This window comes from Cyprinus carpio, chromosome A9 (genome assembly GCF_018340385.1).
Source record: "Cyprinus carpio isolate SPL01 chromosome A9, ASM1834038v1, whole genome shotgun sequence".
In the NCBI taxonomy this organism is placed as follows: domain Eukaryota; kingdom Metazoa; phylum Chordata; class Actinopteri; order Cypriniformes; family Cyprinidae; genus Cyprinus; species Cyprinus carpio.
Window position 1 is genome coordinate 26,867,193 of NC_056580.1, and position 18,721 is coordinate 26,885,913.

The following is an 18,721-nucleotide window of genomic DNA, read 5'->3' on the forward strand; positions in this document are numbered from 1 at the left end:
TAGGTAAAAATATTTTATTTTTCATGAATGAAAAAAGCTGTCTTTATGGTTAGTTGGGATGCATATTAAAAAGGTCTTACAGGTCTCCACTCACTGTAAACCTTGAGAGCGTCTCAGAAGTGCTGCAAAGACAGATCGCGTTAAAGGAGTGAGACAGGCAACAAGGAAAAAACACTCACTGTCTTGTCTGGAGGTAAAAAGATTGGTCAGAGTGCTAGAATGACAGATAAATCAATGGGAGCAATAATACAGAATCATCTGTTGAGGTCTAGGATTCAGTCAGTCAGAGATCATGTCTCTGGTCCAAAACATAGTGAGCTGCCTTGCTGTCTGCTGCCTACATTATCATGCTAACTGAAATCTGTAATGCAACCACATAAGCTAACACTCTCAGAAAAAATTAGCGTTCCACATTATTATTTATTAATATCACAGCAAGTGATGCAATGCTACATTTCTACAAATAAAGAATAAAGAAACAAACTCATCTACATTTTGGATGACCTGAGGATGAGTACATTTTCAGAAAATTTAGATTTTTGGCTGAACTATTATTTCAATATGCTGAATTATAGTTGGTACATGATAAAAGGGTAATTCAGCTTCCTGTGTTAGGCAGTGGTATGCAATCATTTGTGCCTGTCATTCCTTAAAATGCTGCCTATGTAGTCAGCTCACTGGAGTTTCAACTGAAAACATATCGCCCTTCACAAAACTGAAGCAGTAGACATTTTCGGACAACTTCAAAGAGATTGCCATAAAAAAAAACAATCAGTATATAGTCGGTTATATGCCAAAACCACAGGCTGCCACATCCTCGTTTCTCAGCAGAAAGCAAATGAGCATGTTATCATGAGGCTAACATTCACACTCAGCACTTAAATGGCAGATAATGTGATCTGAAGACTGATATTCCCTGACCTCTCTTCCATTATGAGTCAAGTTGCATGTTGATGCACTGCAATTGAACTGCAATTAACTGCAATTAAACTGACTAGAAAAAAAAAAAACATGACCACGATTACGCCAATGAAAAATTCGGTGACACAACGGAAAAGCTTTCATTTCTGGCACCATGTATGTGACAATAACTACAGCAAAGGACTGGACTCTTGAGGAGAAGACATCATTTGCATTGTTATTCAGGTATTTGTCCCATTGTTCAGTGGGTTGAACTGTTGCGTACCTTCATATTTTATCTAGAGTGACTTACACTGCATTAAAGGTATGCATAATATTTATCAGTTCATGCATTATCTCAAAATCAAACCTGTAACTTTGACATTGCGAAAAATATTCAGCAAAATTTAGACATGAACTATAGGAGCTTAAGCCAACACAAATTAAATATGACATCTACCCTGAATGATGCGCATTACCCCAACCTGGAGAATGTAAAAAGATTTAAATGATAAAGTAGGTCATAAATAGCAGTTTATTTCCACAGGTTAGGGTACATTGCTGTCATACTTACTGTGTGACAAATAAAATTCACAAAAACTCCACAACCGCCATTTCAATGGAAGTTGGGTGTGCACTAGTGAAAGTGGTGTTGTAAAACCACTTGCCTGATGTCAAACAGACTTTAGGGCCCTTTACTTGTGGTATTAATGCATTTTCAATGACCGGATCATGATCAGATTGCACTTGACCACAGGAGTAAATGGACCCAAGATGCTTTGAGATTAAAAAGCCCATTAGGGGTCTAAAGACAAATGTTGATATTTTCAGTCATTAAAATGCCATGTCGGATGTTGCTCACACAATTTGCTTACTTGATTTAAATGAGTGATATCTCAATATTTATCAAATTATCATTTATCTAATTTCTTTCCCCAAATACAATCTTTTCTAAACCCTAATAACATACTATACTCAAAGAGAAGGAATGCAAAATGTTAAAATGACAAACAATTCTGAATGATGTACTGTAATGTACTTCATTATGTAATACAACATAATACACTACTGCTCAAAAGTTTGGATCAGACTTTAGATTAAATTTTTAATCTAAAAAAGTAACAAATAACTTTTTTTTTCAGCAAGGATGTGACAGTAAAGACATTTATAATATTACAAAAGATTTCTCCTTCAAATAAATGCTGTTCTTTTGAACTTTCTGTTCATCAAAGTTTTGAAACAATGTATTATAGTTTCTACGAAAATATGAGGCAGCACAACTGTTTTCAACACTGATAATAATAATAATAATAAAAAAAGTTTCTTGAGCAACAAATCAGTATTAGAGTGATTTCTGAAAGATCATGTGACACTAAAGACTAGAGTAATGATGCTGAAAATTCAGCTTTGCATCACAAGAACAAAATGCATTTTATAATAAATATTTAAATAGGAAAAAGTTATTTTAAATTGTAATCATATTGCACAATTTTTCCTGTATTTTTGATCAAATAAATGCAAGAAAATCATACGGACCACAGTATTATATACGGGACCCAAAATATTATCCACAAAAAATTTATGAACATAACAACAATAAAATAACACTAAAGATGCATTAGAACAAATATACAATCTGGATTAAACCTTCTGGGTCAATTTAAAAAATAGTAAAAAAAGATAAATATAAATATGTAAACATATATTATATATAGATATATATATATATATATATATATATAATATATAACTATAGATATAATATATATATATATATATATATATATATATATTTATATATATATATATATATATATATATAATTTTTATTTATTTTTTAAATTACATAAAAAAAAAAAAGACAAAAATGTCCCTAAGGACGCATGGATTAAAATGTCTATGTAAAGGGGGCTTCATGTCCGCTCATTTTCCTGGTCTTTGAAAGAAATGTTAAAAACAGTAAGCTTACCTCTTTATCCTCTAGGTCTGAAGAAAAGCTACTGAAATCCTCAGTGTTGAGGCACTCAAAATCAGACTCCTCATCAACGATCGGGACACTGACGACCAAGCTTGGGTTGCTGATATAATTCTCAGTGTCACTATCCATGTCCGTACCTCCAGTGCTTTTAACCAGCTCTAGTGTGGTGTGGTTGGAGTTATCATTTATTCCCTTGCAGTTTCTCCCGATCGTGTTCCCATCCACATTTTTCTTTTTCGGCTTCCCCCTTAAACAACCGCTCCGGAAGAAATTCTGAAGGCAGGCCTTAACTAAAGCAAAACCTTTCCTGATTCGACCAACTGCTATCTGCAGGTTGTTCTTTTCGCCCTCATCGTCGGGGGCTGCGAGGTTGTCGGCACTGAATGAGCTGAGCAGCAGAGCGAGGAACAGGTTCAGAACCTGAAATTTGGAAGAAACCAACTACAGGTTGACACATTTCAGATTGTTTTAGTGTCAATTTATTAGAAGTAACTATACATACCACCAGATTTCCAATGACCATGACCATCATGAACACAATTAAGCACAAGGGCTGTCCCGCCACTTGCATGCAGTCCCACATGGTCTCGATCCACTCTCCACACAAAACCCTGAAGACGATCAGGAACGAGTGGAAGAAATCGTTCATGTGCCAGCGAGGAAGCGTGCATTCCTCAGAAATCTTACACACACAGTCACGGTAGCTCTTCCCGAACAGTTGCATGCCCACCACAGCAAAGATGAAGACGATGATGGCCAGCACAAGCGTCAGGTTGCTCAAGGCGCCTAGTGAGTTGCCAATGATCTTGATTAGCATGTTCAGAGTCGACCAGGACTTAGCTAGTTTGAAGACTCTCAGCTATGACAATAAGGGGCATAAAAGATTAGTATGGGCAAGTAGAGATGCACAATATAGATTTTAATAAAAGTGATCAGTGTCAGCTGATATGCTACTTTTCTCTAGTTTTAGATTTAGATTAATTAACTTTAATCTCATCTAATGCTGATTCAAAGTTAATCTTTAAAAATATATATAATTAAATAACTGTTCAGCAAATCTCACTTGTATTTCTATAAATAAAACGTCTCATGTTACGTATGTAACCATGGTTCCCTGAGAAGGGAACGAGAAACTTCATCCACTAGTTCCCAAATGATACCCATAGAGGACAGAGTTTGAAGTTCCCTCAGAAGGGAACATCTCAGGTTATGGATGTAACCATGGTTCCCTGAGAAGGGAACGAGACACTGCATCCTCTAGGGGTTTGCATTGGGGAACTAGTGGATGCAGTTCGAAGTTCCCTCAGAAGGGAACAGATATTTATACTCTACATTATAATGCTGTGATGCCTAAATTCACTTGAATTTAAACAGATTCATTTTAGTTTGTAGTGTTTTGTAATGAATTTATATCATCTTTATTTATTTTTTCAATTATTTAATATATACATAGCATGTCAAATTCCCAAAAGTATTCATGTTAACTTCCCAAGTATACTTGTAAACAAAATTTCTCTCAAGAAAACTTTAAATTGAATATGCTAACAAATATAAAAAATGCTTTATTTGGCCAAGAGAAGGTAACTTTGAAGACAGCATTACGTATAGTAAAGTGCATCTTATATGCCTTTATATAGATTTTAGAGCCATTAGGTGTAAAGCATGACAGTGGGATACTCTCACCAGTCTGAATGGCCTAAGAAAACCGATCCAAGACACCACATTTGTCAAACAAAGTTCCAGCAGACTCAGTGTGACTATGATGCTGTCGAAGATATTCCATCCTTCCTGAAAGTATGTGTACGGGTCCAACGCAATGATCTTGAATAGCATTTCTGCTGCAAAGATGCCTATGAAAACCTGCAGGCAAGAAACAATTAAAACTTTTTAGTTTTTTTTACGAAACTAAAGCCATATTTACATATGTTGATTAGACAATACCTTTTAGCAATCATTTATGAGAAAATTAAAATACTATTTTAACACTTTGTTTAGTATATAAATAAATTGTACCTATGAAAACCTGTAGGTAAGAAGACAATTAAAACTTTTAAAATGAACAACACAAAAGTAGAGTGACCATTCGTCCTCTCTTTCCCGTACATGTCCTGGCTGGGATTTCTAAATTGCCCGAAACAGCAGTTCTTAATCATGGTCCTCATGACCCCGAGCTTTGCACATTTTGTATGGTTCTCTCATCGCTTCAGATGTTTGTTCCATTCTATCTTAAGTGCCCTGCAAAGTGGACATCACAGGATATTATTCCAAAGGATATGTTCCATTCAGTGGGCATTAAAGTGAGTGAAATGTGACTACTATGCAAATCTCAATGATTACGGTTAAATAACCCTTCACACTTCTTTAGTAAGTTTTGTCTGTGTGTGAAGACACTGCAGGCAGTGGTGTAGCGCAAATCTATGTTCTTAAGTGAACACTGTGTAGGGACCATGTCAATTGGAACACAGTTCATTCATGGAGCTCTCTTCTAACGAGCCAATGATTTGAACCAAGTGTGTTAACCAAGAGAGACATGCAAAATATGCAGAGCTGGGGGTCCCAAGGACCAGGATTGTTTTAGACAATTTAGAAATCCTGGCCAGGATATTTCCTGGAAAAATAGGTTTTCAGTCACACTATTAATAGTATTTTACAAAACTAGAGCTGTCTACTGACTAAATTTGAAATAAAAAACATTACATACGTAATGTGGAATTCTTGATCACTTTTATCAATCATTTATGAGAAAACATCACTACAAATAAAGTGGCTTATATTCTTAGAAGTCAAAATACCGTTTTAACACTTTCATTTATAAATGTAATTAGTAAATTCACACTCCCCCATTTCAGTGGGGTTGCGCACTAATAACAGTAACTCTTTCTAGAATAACAGAACAAGCCTCCAAATATTGTACATGAGGGCATTTCATAGCCATTAAAATGCTGTTACAAATGTTCTTACCACATTGGCAGTTGAAAGCATGTAAACATAGTCATTTTTCATGGGATAATACTCCATGGCCATGAATACTGTGTTTATCACTATGCAAATGGTGATAAACAGATCTGCAAAGGGGTCCATCACAACCATGTGGACAATTTTCTTTATCTTCAGCCATGTGGGACTGCAATCCCAGATCAGATAATTCTCGGCAAACTCGAACCAGGACTCCATACACTTCTGTTTCCAGATCTCCGACGCTGCCGTGTTAAATAAAAAATAAAGACAATCTGAAAGCTGTATGTGAACTAGTATGAATTTTGGCAACATTTGTAACAAACAGAAATGAGCCATCAAGCGCTTGATCAAAAGAACAGTTCATCTTTCTTCTGTGAGAAATAAAAAGGGCCACTATGAAAGTCCATGAGAACTGAGGCTGTCAAACTTCAAGAAGGCTATAAAAGCATCAGTAATTTTCTGTTTATTTAGGTAAATATTGGGAATATGTCATATGAACAATATTTATGATACTTTTATGGTTCCTTTGTATTTTTTTAAAGCTTGACAGCCTCTGTCCTTATTTTATTATGAAAGATTGTGCGGTGTTGAGAAGATACTGAAAACTTTTGTGCTACAAGGCAATAAAAGTCCTATAGGTTTGAAACAACATGTATGTGAATACATGATAATTTAACAAAACTATTTCTTTAAAACTACAGAGAAAAATCCAAAAAATATCTCTCAAACTGAGTTTCTTGTAAGGGGCTATTTACACATAATACACTACTTTTCCATTATAAGAATAATTTCTTATTATTATTAACCTTGCATTTTTCTGCCAGAGTCTCACGTTTTTCAAAGTAAAAACACATTCTGTGTGAATGACCCTAAGTGTGTTTGGCATTTAGGCTTTCTTACAGTCAGAAGGGTTGTTGCTGACACTTGCGATGCTCAAAGCTCGCTGTCTCGCAGACTGGTCATATAGAAAAGCCTTTGAAAAGGTCTTTGAACCACATCGGTGTCGACATTCTTCATCTGTGTCATGCTGTAAAGGGATCAAATCAACAGCAAATACATCAACAAATGTTACGATGTTGCTCCATTGGTGTTTTTAATGCAGCAATCTATTGCTATTTGTCATTTATTCTTGTATTCAACTCAATGAATTCAGGCAACCTGTAAAACATCTTGGTCTAATATTTCACAAGAAACATGGCATAAATGTGGCAAAAAATAAATTATAAATATTTAATTAAAAACAAAATAATTTACAAAACATGTCTTGAAACATAACATCTTATTCTTATTCTTATTCATCTTATTTTTTATTTGGATCTAGGTCTAGGTCTTTGCATGTTTCAATTTATATGTATGTATGTCTATATACATATATTTATATTTCCTTCGTTTACCAAAATTCTTTTGCTGCCTTGCAAACACTGCCATTTCCTTCTGAACATTTTAACCACCTTGAGAATGCCTTTGTTTGTGCTAAATGCCACTATTATTCCTTAGTACATATTAAAAATATTAAGATATTGTAAATGTTTATACAACACAATGAAATGCTTTATAAAATACAAAGGTTTCGAAAACTTGTAAAAAAAAAGTTACAATTTAATAAAAAAAGAAAAGAAAATTAATTTGACATTATGCAGAGTAACATGCTTTAAACACATGCTTTAACAAGTTTTAAATGAAAAACTGGATAAAATACATACTTAGCTTTTTTAATGATTAATCAATTAATTGAACAAATAATTGACAAATTAATCAATTTTCAAAATATATATTAGTTGCAGTAACTTTAATATTGCCCTTTTTTATGTCTTTACATGCTGATGATGTGCTGTCATCCTGGAAAACAATTTAAATTGTTTATTGTCACAACTTGATTTGCAAGCTCACACACAGAATATGCATGCAATGAAGTTCCACAGAAATCTCTGCAGATTTCTGCAGAATGTGAATCTGAACACTCATAAGTCCCCTGCCATTTCATGTTTTTTTTTTTAAATATATATTTTGCATTTGATTATGCAATTTTTTTTTTACATATTTAAATGAATTCCACAGAATTCTGCAGATTTTCACCCAAAGTTAGCCAAGAAGAAGGAGAAAAATAAAAAATACATGCACAGATTCATGTCAAAATATAGCCAGTTATCGGGGTCCAAGCACAACCCAGTGGGCAATTAATGTCGAAAAGACATCAAATTGACATCGAAATTGACATAAAAAACATTTCAGATGTACAAATCAAACCGATGTCAAAAACTTGACATGACATTGACACTGGATTTAGGATTTTAGGATATAGCATTAGGATATATATATATATATATATATATATATATATATATATATATATATATATATATATATATATACTGTAGATATGTCATTCACATTAACATTAGACTTGGATAGTTTTAGCCTTTATTAAACTTGAAACTAGGCAACTATAATGAATGATATTCATAGTTAAACTATTGAACTATTTACACAAATTTCAATTTATGAGCATTCTTGTGTCATTCACATTAACAGTTGTTCCCTGAGAAATTGCTGAAACCCTCAAAAAATCTGCGTACACTATGTCAGTTATCAGATACCTTCTGTGAGTACAGTCTATGTGGACCACAGACATCAGTTGGAAAATTTAAAGGGGTCATATGATGCGATTTAAATTTTTCCTTTCCCTTTGGAGTGTTACAAGCTCTTGGTGCATAAAGAAGATCTGTAAAGTTACAAAGACTAAAGTCTCAAATCCAAAGAGATATTCTTTATAAAAGTTAAGACTTGTCCATGCCCCCCTAAAACGGTTCGTTCTAACACACCACCACATCTCTACGTCACTATGTGGGAAGATTTGCATAACGCCGCTCAAATGTTCACGCAAAGAAAGAAGGAGTACCTTTTATTCTCGCTGTTGCCGCGGTCGGCATTTCACAGAGAAGCTGTGTGTTTCACTGTGAAAGTGAAACTACTTTGTTTGGCCTTCCAAAAGAGCACGATATCCGCTTCATCATGCCTAGAGCTGATCTGTGCTGGTTGCTGAGGAAATACATCAAGTCCAGCGTGGGGTCGTCACATGTGGTTGCCGCAACCCCCAACCGCTCCTTCGTCGAATCCGCCGGCCGTTCCTCGTTATAGCCCCTGGCTGCCGCTCACTCAGGCTGCGGGCCGATCCTTACTCAAGCCGCTGGCCATTCCTTACTCTTTGCAAGGACAGTCTGGCGCTTCTGACTCACGGTGTGTAAGCAGGTTTACATACTGTATGTAAAGGATTTGCCACTGATGATTCAAATGTTTATTTTGAGCAGTGTAGAGTAGCACTTGTTTGTTGTTTCTCCGATCACAAATACAGACATGGTTTTATGTTTATGCGGCGTGATATGCAATGCAATGCAACGCAACGCAACGCGTAAAAAGACAGTATACTTTTTTTAATTATTTTTTGTTGTAGAAATAGAGCAAAAACAGGCTATATGGTGCCTAAAACACAAGTCTCTTAATTAACTTGTTTACTGAACTGTTGTAAAAAAATAAAAATAAAAAATCTGTATGTAATCATGCTGATTTTTGGAGGAAAAAATGGCATTCTTTGTGTGATATTGATTTACTATATGAAATGATATAAATATATAAATTTTCTGCCCCATATCTTCAATTTTGTGATCATTATAAATGCATTTTAGCAGACTGAATCACACAGTGAAAGTGTGCACTCTAAATGCACACGCACATGGTTATTAAACAACAATTATAATATTCTCACAGACAATATATATCGCACACTCCGCACCACTTGCATTTTGGCTAATTTGTGCAAAACCTCTTGCTAAAATGTCAAAGCTTCATTTTAACCACCAGTGCAACGATGCAATTATTTAGTTTACCTCTACATGCTTGCGAAGGGGTTGACGTCTTGTCGAGATTTTATAAGCTGCTAGTTTGGTCTCCCTAGGAAAGCACAGCTTACACTGCATAATAGATCATAAATATGGCCAGGGGTTCACTTCATTTCCTTCGAGTTCAACTTTCTCTCTTTCTTCAGAATATGACGGGGTTTCGTTTTCAGCGAAGTCTGCACCACTAACGACTGTTTTGTCTGTCAGCATCTTTCTTGTGATTTTAGCGCCAGTTTGCCCTCCTGCCCATTATTTACTGCAGTAGTTCCCAGCGAGCAATTTTATTTTTTTTTTACTCGGTAATTAATGTGTTTTAAAATGTAGTGAAATACAATACTTCAAACAAAATATACTTAAGTAAAAGTAAAATTACAGATTTTAAAAATTACTTTAAAAAGGAGAAGTACACAAAAAAGCTACTCAATTACAGTAATGTGAGTAAATGTAATTTGTTACTTTCCACCTCTGGTTGAGGGGTGTAACATTTCCATCAGACGCTTGAAACATTCGGCCAATCACAACACCCTGGATAGCTGGCCAATCAGAGCACACCACGCTTTTCAGACTGATGAGCTTTGTAAAAAACGACGTGTTTCAGAAGGCGGGGCATAGAGGAGAAACAATAATGTACATTATGTGGAAAATAATGTGTTTTTTGAACCTTAAACCACTTAAACACATTTCATTACACCAAATACACAAAATAATGTTCTTTTTAGCAACATCATATGACCCTTTTAAATGTAAAGTAAAATAATGACAAAAATATACCCAAGGATATGAGGCACAGGGTTTTTTTTTTTTACCTCTGTAAAAATAATTGATTTGTTATTCAGAGTGATGAAAACTGATGAAAAATAAAATTCTTATCCTGTGGTAGCCTCTAGTGAACAGCATTAGTACAACATGTTCGTCGACAATTTTGAGTTGGCAAAAAAAAATTTTTTCGATCTCCTCTTAAATCATGAATCTAATTCTCATGAAATTTTGCATATATCATCTATAGACATTAATGACAAAAACTTATCAAAAGAATTTTAATTAGTCAAACTGTTTAGAAGACATATGCCAATTCATTTTGTAGCCATGGCTCCATACACTTATTAAATTATATATTCTAAACCACTTAATGAATCCACATTCTTTTGATAACTTTTTTTTCAACAGGGTCTCTAGATGATACATACAAACTTTGGCATTAATTGGACAAATGATTTTGGAGGAGTTTGAAAAAGTAAGTTTATAAAACAGCTCAAAATAGTGGAATAATTTTATGCAGAGCAAAAAAAAAAAAAATCCAATATATACAGTATGTTTTGTTCAGTTTGTCTCAGAGAATGATTTTTTTGTTTATTATTATTATTGTAACCTTTATGATTGCGGAGATATGAGCACAAACGTAAAAGTACTTGTTACAGTGCCACCTCTAATCCAATGGGAGTCTGTGGGCACCTGAGTAGTGGAGGAGATTTGGGACCATCCTGCCAAATTTGGTGTTTCTAGGACTTACATTTTTGGTTGGCCAGACACTTTTAGGACAGAAAAAGAATAGTAATAATTAGGGGTGCACCGATCAAGATCGGCCGATCGTTAATGCGCATCTCGTCAGTAAAGCCGGTTATCTAATCAGCGATAAATTCCATCAGGTGCATGATTTCACATAGAGCAGCTGTACTACACAGAGCCATTGTTAACTGACAAGCTGCACAAATCCACGTTCATTATCAGCGTTTATTTGCGCAGCTTGTCTGTTAACAACGGCTCTGTGTAGTAACAGCTGCTCTATGTGAAATCACGCTCTACTGACGAGATGCGCATTAACGATCGGCCGATCTTGATCGGTGCACCCCTAGTAATAATAATAATAAGAAGAAAATCAGCACAAATACAATAAGGTTCTGACACCTTCAGTGCTTGGACCCCTAATAGAGAGAGAATTATAATAAAAATGTGCAGTTTAAAACTAAGCATTGCACCACAGCAACAGCACATGCATTATATGTGCTTACGCAAGTGTCGTCAAACGTGGCTCTTTTTTTGGACACCTCCGGCGTCAGTATTCCGGAGGGTGAGTTGGGTGAAGACGCTCCGCCTGACACTATCACCATGCTATTGCTGTCAACCACGTACCGTACTTTTCCATTAGACGGCAACAGTATACGCGGCGTCAGACTGCTTTTGCTAAGAGTGCTGTAAAGCCGCTCAGTTCGAGAGGGTAGAAATAGAGAGTCTCTCCGGCTGCCCGTCTCCTCACACATGCTTTGCTCATCATCAGCGTAGTTGTTTTCTGAATTCAAACGCCTGCGGAAGTTGAAGATACTACCTTTGCTGTCCCGACGTGGGGTGAGGATTGAACCCTGGAAACTCAGGGGGGACTGAGGAGAAAAAAGAGCCTTACAAATACACTGCCAAACAAATTAAAGCATATTAGGATGTAACCTGACTAACCAATGGAAGATATCCCAATTTACAACTTTTACTGATTTGCCAATCCAACTTTAACAATTGTCAGCCTTATTATCATATATAACTATAGCAATAATGTGTCGGTTACGTATGTAACCCTCATTCCCTGAAGGAAGGAACAGAGACATTACGTCAGTGACTGGTGAATTTGGATCCTCACTAGGAAGACCAATCACCTTCAGGTGTTAACAAAACAAGCCAATAAGTGCACACCCGCGCTGCAGGGTGGGTATATAAGGAAAGTGTGAGCAGTCACACATCTGAGGCGAGTACATGAGAGGACACAGGCTCTACACGGAGATTAGGAGATTATAGAATCTTGCAAATGTCTTAGGTGTTGCCCACCAATGCCCTCTAACACCCAACTCCCATCGTAAATTTTGCTCCCCAATGCCCGGGAAGATGCTACTCCTCTCGTAGAGTGTGCTCTCACTCCGAGGGGGCACGGTAAATGTTGGGCCTGGTATGACAAGACTATAACCTCCACTACCCAGTGGGCAAGTCTTTGTTTGGAGACAGCCTTTCCCTTCTGCTATCCCACAAAGCAGACAAAGAGCTGGTCTGAGGTCCTGAAGCTCTGCGTATGGTCCAAACGGGACAGAGCAGAGCAACAGCTGGGTCTGCCCCCTCCTGGAGCAGTGCTTGCAAGTTCACCACCTTATCCCTGAAAGGCATGGTGGGAACTTTGGGCACATGTCTAGGCCGTGGTCTCAGGAGAATGTGAGAGTCGGCCGGTCCGAATTCAAGGCACGTATCAATGACCGAAAATGCCTGCAGGTCCCAGACCCTTTTGACCAAATTACCACTGACTGCAGAGGTTTGAAGGGCTCCACCTTCAAGGCCGTCAGGACCAACCTCATTAACAATATATGCCTCCGCGCCCTCACCTGGTACCCTCTTGGGATCTAAGAAACCTGATGATCAAGTTGTGCTTCCCAACGGACTTGCCATCTTCTGCATCATGATGTGCAGCAATAGTGGCAACATACACTTTAAGGGTAGAGGGAGACAGCCTTAGCTCCAGCCCATCTTCCAGAATGCATGAGAAGGCATAGCATCCTCAAACCGGGCCCTGCTGCCTGCTGGCGAAAGGAGAGGGGGATGGTAGTGTTGAGGCTGTGCCCAGAGAAACAGGAAACTGCTCTTTTATTGAATGTTTGGTTACAACTGGCTGGGGAGCCAGTGGTGGAACAAAACAAAAAGGAAGCAAAAGATTCTTCACCCAGTCCTCCTCCAGGGTAAGGAGTGGTGCGGTCACCATCTTCTGAAGAGCAGGATCCAGAGTCTCTGGGTCGCCTGTCTCAGGGTCGCTGCTTGCTCTGGTGCTTTATGGGCCTGGCAGGGGAAGAGACAGGCTGCGCTGCTTTTCTGCCACCAGCTCCATGCTGCGGCCGGTGTGAAGGCTGCTACTGAGGCTGAGCTGGAGCGGAGGTGGAGGAAACAGGAAGGCGCCCTCGGCAGCAGCGGGCCGCCGGGGCAGGATGTGTCTGATCACCTCCATCTGCTTCTTTGCAGCGGAAAACTGCTGGGCAAAGCTTTCCACCTCGTCGCTGAAGAGGCCAGCCTGGGGGATCAGGGAGTCAAGAAAACGGTGTTTGTCGGCCTCCCTCATATCCGCCAGGTTTAGTCAAAGGTGGCGCTCCTGGACCACCAGGGTGGACATCGTCTGACCAAGGGACCGCGCTATGACTTTCGTCGCCCGAAGATCGAGGTCCGTCACTGTGTGCATTTCCTGCATTAGCCCTGGGTCAGAACTGCCCTCATGCAGCTGCTTCAACGCCTTGGCCTGGTAGACTTGCAGGAGGGCCATGGTGTGCAGGGCGGAGGTGGCCTATCCAGCAGCTGTGTAAGCCTTGGCCGTTAGAGCAGACGAGAACTTACAAGCTCTGGACAGGAGGCATGGATTGCCCCACCAGGCGGCAGTGCTTTGCGGGCAAAGCTGCATCGCAATAGTGTGGTCGACTGGTGGGATCTCCACATAAACCTTAGCCACATCACTGTCAAGGGCAGTGGCCCTTGAAGAAAGGAACTGGAGGTGGCTGCCTGCGATCAGCCTGCAGCACCCCCAGGAACCAATCATCCAGCCTCGAGCGTTCGGGAGATGGAGGAGGTTTCCATTGCAAACCAACGCTCTCAGCGGCCCGGGAAAGCATAGCAGTCTACTTTGGATCTGACTCGGGCAACGACACTCACTCACTCACCTCACTGTGATCCTCAGTTCGCCCTGGCCACACGCCGAAGTAGTCCTCCGCTGGTGGGAGGAACTAGATCGGGGCATGTGGAGGGGGACTCCTCCTCGATTGATGAAGAGGATCCTTGATCGCAACATTGAACATGAACATGAGAACATGAGTCATCCATGAGCGCTGCCTCACCATGCTCAAGGCCCAGGCATGAAATGCAGCGATCGTGACCATCAGATGGAGCCAGGAAGCGACCACACCCAGAAATGCACGAGTAGACAGCCATCTTTAAAAAGACGTCGCGTAACTCGTGGACCTCTTTTAGAATTGCTCTTTTGAGAAAAAAAAAGAAAAAGAAAAGTGTTGAAGCATCCAGGAGAGGTTGAAGCGCGACTGCAGAATGATGAGCTGCAGCATGCTGTCCAAACACCAACAGGCAGCGGCACTGGACCAGCAACCCCTGCTGACGCACCGTAACACCAACACTGCAGAATGCTGTCTTGCAGACGCTCTCTTGCTTGGTAATCCAACCAGCTGAAAGGCTTGGCTCCGAAGTGAAAAGCTGGATGTGTGACTGCTCGCACTCTCCTTCAATACCCATGCTGCGGGGCAGGGTGTGCAACGCAAAGATCACACACCAACACTTATTGGATTGTTTTGTTAACACCCTAAGGTGATTGGTCTCCCTAGCGAGGATCCCAATTCGTCAGTCACTGACGAAACGTCGAACGTGACGGACTGAAAGGGAACTACTGTTCATAGGCATCCACACCAATCCATGATAATTGATTGGCTGTCAATGTTTTTATTATTTATGAGCTGGGAAAAAAATACTGTAAAAAAAAATTATAGTGATTTAGTTTCTCAGTGTCAATATCGCTATAGCTGTGATGTGGACTGATTATTAAAACTTTAGTTATAGATAAAGTTATCATTCTTCGTTTTTGCTCTTTTCTAGTGTAAATTCATAGAAATCCTGTGTTTTTAAATTCTGTTCATTTTACAATAATGATCAAAAAAAAATGTTAAGAAGTTCAATCTGTGTATTTAATTGTAGTTTTAAGTCATGCTATTACATAATTTAGCCATTTCTTTAAAGAAAAAATGGCAGATAGTGATGCTTTGCAATCCAAAATTTCAGCCCACATAAGAAAAACATAAAATCTAATCTAAACATTTTAAAGAAAATGATGAATCTAGCAACAGATCAATTGGACAAACAATGGCAGGTCTGAACAAAAGTGGCAAAAATCATGAATATCTTGATGATGATGAAGATAAAGATGATGTTGATGATTATGCTGAATATGAAAAAGAACAATGACATAGGAGAAAGATGACAATGTGAGAGGATGAAAAATAAATAAAAGTTGGTGAAGTTGAGATGAAGTTTTTTTCTCAAAAAAAAGAAATAAAATAATTTTAAAAATCCATTAATTTGTTACAAACAAGGAGGAGAAAAGAATTTTGATAAGAATGTCAAAAAAAGACAAGCAGATAGCTGAAAGAATGAGGATGGCGGCATAAAATAAAATTAATTTTTTATACTGAATAATGTAGAAACTTTCTATCTGTCTATCTATAATATATTTAATGTTCAGTTTCATTCATAAATCATGAATCAGATATGTAAATTAGACCCATCTATTTATCATTCCTGTACACCTTTCAAACCTCATTCTTCATTTATCCAAAAATGTAAAAGTTTGTCTTTACTCTACTATTCTAAAACTGTAATAATATCACATATAATAATATAATAATAATAACACATAAGCAATAAGACATTTCCATAATTATTCTAATTTCACAAGCACTAATATGACTGTTGTCTTCTATATTTAAGCAAATTACAAATTTCTTACTGGTAAAATAAACATCAAATGATAAGATGAGATTTTTTCTAACCTGATGTGGAGATGTGGAGATCCTTTCACGTGAGCTCTTGATTTTTCCATCAGCTGTAAAACGGACGCTGGCTTTTCTATCATTTCCCTCCCTGTTCGAATCCTCATCTCTCTCGTCTTCCCCCTGACGCTGTCTCTTTTTCCTGCGGTTGCGTCTTTCTTTGGCACTTTTGGAACTGAGTTTGGAGGTGTCTGAGGAAGAGTCTGTCTTTTCTCCACTGAGCCCATCACACTTGGACGCCTCAGCCGCAGCCTGCCATTGCAATCATGCAACAGATTATACTTACGCAGTTTGTAAAGGTTTCCAGCATTGTCTACATTCATGCATTTGAAATGCTTTGAGGGAAAACATTCTGCTAGTGATGCATGCATTTCCTGGGAATAAAACCCATGACTTTGTCACTAATGGCGCTGTAAGCTACCATCTGCATGGCATTCATACCCCGTTTTAATATAAACACCCAACAGACCTGAGCTTCCTCCTCCTGTCTCATCAGCTGCTCGAGCATGGCAATAAACTCCTCCTCTTTCTTCAAAGCCTCATCCATAGTGGCTTGATTTTGTTCTTCATATGCCATGGCAACCACAGCCAGGATCAGGTTCACCAGGTAGAAGGATCCCAAGAAAATGACCAGCACGAAAAAAATCATGTAGGTTTTTCCTGCGGCACGAAGTGTCTGTAAGAAAAGTCCACAATTAGTTTAGAATAAACATAGGAAGATATTTGTGTCATTCCAGCATGATTATCTTCTTTTCCTAACAATAGAAGTGGATGGGGACTCTATAAATTACAAAAAAAAAATCATATGATTGATTTTTGTGAAGAACAGATTGGAGAAGAAACTGCACAAACAGTCTGCAAAACATCTTTTGTGTTCCACAATAATAATAATAATAATAATAATAATAATAATAATAATAATAATAATAATAATAATAATAATAATAGTAATAATAATAATAATAATAATAATAATAATAATAATAATAATAATACAAACTTGGTTTCCTCTACATAGACAAACAAAACAAGCACCTGTTGGTAAAGATTCTCCCAGTAGTCTTGAGTCATCAGTCTGAATAAGGAAAGGAAGGCCCAGCCAAAGGAATCAAAGCTTGTGTAACCATAATCTGGATTGGGACTTACTTTTATACAGACATAACCTTCTGGACACTGCCTGAAATGCACATGTGTGAGACAGCAATTGTCAAAAACTCACCATGCAACATAACATAAAACGTGTAACTGCTCTTGGCGAATGATGTTTGACTGGAAGATAATGCCAAGGTTTAAGAAATAATTCAATACACATAGCTTACCCAGCATCACTACTTTTCCCACAGATCAGAGCATCTTTCTTTCCTGTTGGGATATAATGGTTATCTACAGGAAAAAGAAGAATACTATTCATAATAGATACACACATAAAATATTATTCACTGGTAGTTTTTCCCCCACTAAAAATGACCATATGACCATTTTCTTCATTGTTTTTGGTGCATAAAATGGGCCAGTGATGATATTAAGACTGGTCCATTTGCAATAAAAAGTCTTAAAGGGATAGTTCAACCAAAAATGAAAATTTGACGTTTATCTGCTTACCCCCAGGACATCCAAGATGTAGTGACTTTGTTTCTTCAGTAGAACACAAATGAAGATTTTTAACTCAAACCGTTGTAGTCTGTCAGTCTTATAATGTAAGTGAATGGGAATCACAGTTTTGAGAGTCAAAAAAACATGCGCAAACCAAACCAAATTAAACCCTGCGGCTCGTGACGATACATTGATTTGTAAAGACACGAAACAATCGGTCTGTGCAAGAAACTGAGCAATATTTATATCGTTTTTTATCTCTGATTCACCGCAATGTCCGAACTCTCCTTAGCATGTTCTTAACATCCGCCGCATGACGTGTCTTCTTCTTCTTGCTTTACAGCGGGTCACAGACTTATAAGTGTATTACCGCCATCTGCGCCTGCTGCTGAAAATGCGCATAGGAGGACACGATCAATACAGCAATAACAATAAAAACAGGCCTCACGCGCCTGCTGCTGAGAAATCATAAGTCTGCGATCTGCTGTAAAACAAGAAGAAGAAGAAGCGTCACATGCCGGCTGTTGAGAATGAGTTCAGGGCAGTTCATATATTGCGGTGAATCATCGAGGTAAAAAACGATATAAATACTGTTCAGTTTCTTGCACAGACCAATAGTTTTGTGTCTTTACACATCAATGTATCGTCACAAGCCACAGGGTTTAATTTGGATTTGTTTGTGTATGTTTTTTTGACTCTCAAAGCCATGATTCCCATCCACTTACATTATACGACTGACAGACTGTAATGGTTTGAGTTAGAAATCTTTGTTTCTGTTCTACTGAAGAAACAAAGTCACCAACATCTCGGATGCCCTGGGGGCAAGCAGATAAACATAA

At 38.0% G+C, this 18,721-nt stretch overlaps 1 protein-coding gene across 1 annotated transcript in view; it reads right to left on the bottom strand.

Moving 5' to 3' along the window:
• LOC109045464 (sodium channel protein type 1 subunit alpha-like) overlaps positions 1 to 18,721 on the bottom strand; it is a 50,914-nt gene that overhangs the window by 13,171 nt on the left and 19,022 nt on the right. Inside the window, exons 8-17 of the mRNA XM_042764460.1 lie at positions 17,609 to 17,672; positions 17,325 to 17,466; positions 16,759 to 16,965; positions 16,290 to 16,541; positions 11,742 to 12,107; positions 6,737 to 6,863; positions 5,840 to 6,078; positions 4,562 to 4,738; positions 3,381 to 3,737; positions 2,870 to 3,298 (exon numbers count right to left, since the gene is read on the bottom strand). Of these exons, the coding sequence (XP_042620394.1) occupies positions 2,870 to 3,298; positions 3,381 to 3,737; positions 4,562 to 4,738; positions 5,840 to 6,078; positions 6,737 to 6,863; positions 11,742 to 12,107; positions 16,290 to 16,541; positions 16,759 to 16,965; positions 17,325 to 17,466; positions 17,609 to 17,672 (2,360 nt within the window). The remainder of the gene's footprint in view (positions 1 to 2,869; positions 3,299 to 3,380; positions 3,738 to 4,561; positions 4,739 to 5,839; positions 6,079 to 6,736; positions 6,864 to 11,741; positions 12,108 to 16,289; positions 16,542 to 16,758; positions 16,966 to 17,324; positions 17,467 to 17,608; positions 17,673 to 18,721) is intronic.